This window comes from Lactuca virosa, chromosome 1, assembly GCF_052849685.1.
Source record: "Lactuca virosa cultivar CGN04683 chromosome 1, Lactuca_virosa_CGN04683_v6, whole genome shotgun sequence".
NCBI lineage: Eukaryota > Viridiplantae > Streptophyta > Magnoliopsida > Asterales > Asteraceae > Lactuca > Lactuca virosa.
The window spans coordinates 100,239,343-100,244,497 of NC_136426.1; the positions used below are offsets into that span (position 1 = coordinate 100,239,343).

At 38.0% G+C, this 5,155-nt stretch overlaps 1 protein-coding gene across 1 annotated transcript; it reads right to left on the bottom strand.

Annotated features, from left to right (window-relative positions):
• Positions 1–705: 705 nt before the first annotated feature.
• LOC145117909 (uncharacterized) lies at positions 706–1,185 on the bottom strand. The gene has a single exon (XM_079054173.1). It carries the CDS (start codon positions 1,183–1,185, stop codon positions 706–708), a length of 480 nt encoding a protein of 159 aa, XP_078910299.1.
• Between the last annotated feature and the right edge of the window lie 3,970 nt (positions 1,186–5,155).

Consider the following 5,155-nt stretch of genomic DNA (forward strand, 5'->3'; position numbering starts at 1 on the left):
TGATGTCCAATGCTTCCCCAAGCTTATCCTACAAGAAATTTCAAGCATTAGGTTGATATTTTAATACTCAAAAATTCTAGGGTTTGCTCAAAACCCCCAAAATCGGCCATGAGAAGTTGAAATAGAGGTGGAAGATAAAGAAGATGAAGAAAAGAGAAGAATTTCATACCTTGGAGCTTGATTTTTGATGCAAAATTGAGGAAGATTGAGTATTTGGAATGGTTTTTTCGAAGGGGGCAGTAAGGAGAGAAGGAGTCGCAGGTATTGAGAGAACAATGAGTGAAAAAAATCAAGTTTTGGGTTTTAACTCGTTCAGCCCTGTTTTAACGTTTACACGGCCCGTGTAAACAGAAAGGCAAAATCTACACGGCCGTGTAAATGTAGAGTTTGAATGCGGTGGCTGGTCGTTTACACGGCCCGTGTAAACCATAAGCATAAGTTTACACGGCCGTGTAAATGTCTGTAAAGGCCAAATTTTTTTTTTTTTTTTTTTGATTTTTTCACTTTTTGAATTTGCAACCCGCTAAACCTCTACTGCCCGAAAAATGATTTTTAACCCTCTTTTAGCATGAAAAACAACTTGGAAGTTTGAAAACAAAGAAAATACAATGAAAATATAAGAAATGACAAAAATACCCCCGGGTTGCCTCCCGGTTAGCCGCCCCTTTTTAATGTCGTTGGCTCGACTTGGACCCCAACTATTTGTCAATCTTGATACTTTGGATCCATTACTTCCTCCACCTCTTCATTCTTGACTTGAAATCCTTCATAATAAGGCTTCAAACGGTGACCATTTACCTTAAAAATCTTCCCGGTTTTCTCACTTGTGATTTCTATTGCACCATGCTCAAAAACATTAGTGACAACAAATGGTCCCTCCCAACGGGACCTTAATTTACCAGGAATCAATTTAAAACGCGAGTGGTAAAGTAGTACCTTTTGACCTTTGTGAAATACCTTGCGTGTAATCATCTTGTCATGGAATGCTTTGGTCTTTTCCTTATAAAGAACCTCATTCTCATATGCTTCATTGCGGATTTCCTCAAGTTCTTGTATGTCCAGCTTCCTCTTCTTTCCCGATTCACTTAAATCCATGTTGAACTGCTTGATCGCCCAATAGGCCCTATGTTCCAACTCAACGGGTAATCGACACGGCTTTCCAAAAACAATACGGTATGGAGACATTCCAATTGGAGTTTTGTATGCAGTGCGGTATGCTCACAAAGCATCATCAAGGCGTGTACTCCAATCTTTCCTTGTTGTATTCACGGTTTCTCCAAAATGCCCTTGATTTGTCGATTGCTCACCTCGGCTTGTCCATTTGTTTGTGGGTGGTATGCTGTGGAAACTTTATGAGTAACACCATATTTCTTCAAAACACTCCCGAGCATACGATTGCAAAAATATGTACCACAATCACTGATTAAGGCCTTTGGAACACCAAATCTGGAAAAAATGTTAGCCTTCAAGAAATCTATCACAACTTTTGAATCGTTAGTACGGGTAGCCTTTGCTTCCACCCACTTGGAAACATAGTCCACAGCCAAAAGAATATAAATAAAACCCGAAGATGATGGAAAAGGTCCCATAAAATCAATGCCCCAAACATCGAAAATTTCACAAACTAAAATGGGATGTAGGGGCATTTGATTCTTTGAGCTTAAAGAGCCCATCTTTTGACATTTATCACAACTTGAACAAAAAACATAAGAGTCATGGAAACTACTTGGCCAGTAAAATCCACTCTCTAAAACTTTTCTTGCAGTCCTTTGAGGACCAAAATGTCCTCCACAAGCATAAGAGTGACAAAATGTTAAGATAGAAGGTACCTCATATTGATCCACACATCGTCTAATCATTTGGTCAGCACAATATTTCCACAAATATGGCTCATCCCAAACATACCTCTTGGCTTCTTTCTTGATCTTGTCTTTTTTCCATCGAGTCAAATCTGGTGGAAATTGATTTGTAACAATGTAGTTCACAATATCAGCATACCACAGGGCAACTTTTGCTGAAAATAGGTTCTCATCGGGAAATGCATCATGAATGGGAGTTGAGTCATCGGGAGAAACAATCCTGCTAATATGATCAGCTACAAGGTTTGACTTTCCGCTCTTGTCTTTGATTTCGATGTCAAACTCTTGCAAGAGTAATACCCATCGAATGAGTCTAGGCTTCGAATCCTTCTTTGCAAGTAGATACCTAATAGCTGCATGATCAGAATAAACAATGACTTTAGAACCTAGCAGGTATTGGCGAAATTTGTCTAAAGCAAAGACAATAGATAGCAATTATTTTTCAGTTGTTGAGTAGTTGGCTTGTGCACTATCAAGTGTTTTTGAGGCATAGTAAATGACATTAGGAACACAATCTTTTCTTTGCCCTAACACTGCACCAACTGCATGATTGCTGGCATCACACATGATTTCAAAAGGTAAACTCCAATCCGATGATTGAAGTATAGGTGTTGTTATCAACAACTCTTTCAACTGATCAAAAGCTTGCTTGCACTGTTTGGAAAATTCGAATTCTGCATCTTTTTGTAGGAGCTCACACATGGGGCGAGATATCTTGGAAAAATCTTTGATAAACCTTCCATAAAATCCAGCATGACCAAGAAATGAGCGTACCTCACGAACACAAGTGGGATAAGGTAAAGATTTTATGACATCTATTTTTGCTTTGTCCACTTCTAGACCCTTAGAAGACACAATATGACCTAGTATGAGACCTTTGTCAACCATAAAGTGACACTTTTCATAATTCAAAACAAGATTGGTCTCAATACATCTTTGCAAAATCTTTTTCAAATTACCCAAACACTCATGAAAAGAATTACCATAAACTGTGAAGTCGTCCATAAAAACTTCAATGATTTCCTCAACAAATTCCGAAAAAATACTTACCATGCACCTTTGAAAAGTGGCTGGAGCATTGCAAAGTCCAAAAGGCATTCGCCTATATGCAAATGTTCCAAAAGGACATGTGAAAGTAGTTTTTTCTTGGTCCTCGGGTGCAACGGGTATTTGATGGAAACCGGAATACCCATCCAAGCAACAATAATGTGTTTTTCCCGCTAACCTTTCCAACATTTGATCAATGAAGGGAAGTGGGAAATGGTCTTTCCGGGTTGAGGAATTGAGTCTTCTATAATAAATGCAAACTCTCCACCCGTTTTGCACACGGGTGGGGACTAACTCACCTTGGTCATTCTTTGTAACGGTAATACATGTCTTCTTGGGCACAACTTGGACCGGACTTACCCACTTGCTATCTGATATAGGGTAGATCATCCCTGCATTCAAAAACTTCAAAATCTCCTTTTTCACAACCTCCATCATTGGAGGATTCAAACGCCTTTGAGCTTCTCGGGAAGGCTTGTAATCTTCTTCCATAAGGATTTTATGTTGGGTTATGAGCATTCTAACACTCCTAAGTGTACATGCAACCCTAAATACCTTGGATCTATGTTTTCTCTATTATACATACAATTATGAACATCCAAGGTATTATCCTAATCTAGCATACAAAATAATAAATATAACAAGATAGAATAAATACCTCTTTGATGTAGAATGTCTTCATGAAGCTTGAGTGCCTAGTATCCCAAGTGTGACACCTCAAATGGTTCACACAACACCAAATACACTTGGAATAACTTGAGAGAAACTTGAACACTCCTTGAAATCGTCTAGCCCTCACACTCACAAATTAGTGCACGATTTCTTGAGCCATGGGATTCTTTTATATGGTGGCTATTAGGGTTACACCATGTAACTCATAACTTTACCCATTCCTTATGCTCCATGGATTTTAACCTCCATGGAGTATCCATGGGTCACCCCATGGACTTAGTCCAACATAAGGAATCTTGGATCACAAGCCCACATATATAAGAATGAATGATTTACACAATCAACCCATATATTTAATTAGTCTCCTTTTGATCACTTAATTAATTCCAAATTAATTCTTGATCAATACTAATTAAATAACCTTATTAATATATTAGAACTTATAATATATTAACCAACCTTAAGTGTTATTTCTCTCATTATAGTCTATCCAAATGCATGATGCCATGCAACCCAAATGGACCATGCCGGGTCGGGTCAAGTCTTACCAATTATAGTTATGGACTTAGACATTAATCCAACAGTCTCCCACTTGGATAAGTCTAAAACTATTATTGCGTATGACTTCAGGAACCGATCAGCAATCGTACCTCTCAAAAGCTTCTGTCGAACTCTGACCTTGTCGATGAACTCTGACCTTTGTCAATGACTTGTCAATTAGATAAGGGATCATATATTCCTCCATTCTAGATATCATATGGACTGAGACATGGATTATCAATCATTCTCTCTGTCCATTTGTTGTTTCCCGATTTCCGATTCATGATGACTGAATGATTGAACAAATCAAATCAGTCCTGGCTTGGCCAAGCACTCACATGTATCATCTTTAAATCATCGAGGGGCCCACAGATATCGCTTTTATCCCGAAGGTAAAAGGAATGGATAAACTTCGACTCATATGGCTTGTTCTACTACTTGTTGAATCATACACAAAGGCACGTTTTATAACATCGAGTTACCAATGCGTTTTCGTGCAATCAATGTATAACCAACTCATAGTAACAACTCATATCTCTAGGTTTGAAGAATATAAGATATTATCGTCTCATGATCACTCGTGATAAAATCCATGAAGTGATTCAAATGAGCGCGGGTTGAATCCAATACTCAGAACTTATGAGCACTCATGAGTGTTGTAGCACCACTTTTGTCCACCAACTTGGACCTCTACAAACCAACCCATGACAGTCTTGATTCATATCTACTTCCAACATATGACCGACTGTGGATGGTTTGAATAACTTAATCATTCAGGAAGAGCGACTTAGTTATTCTGGAGGTCAAAACATGCAAAGTGAAACACAAGAATAAATGAATCAAATATGGTATCAAACCCTATGAATATAAATAAACACTTTTATTTATCACCATACTGATTAATCATTATTCATTGTTTCGGTTTTATCAAATTTATACTTGAATTTAAAACAATAGTTGTCCCATGCTCCAAGCATGTACACTATGTTTTCTAAACACTAGTCATGCCATACACCAAGTATGCATACTATGTTTGT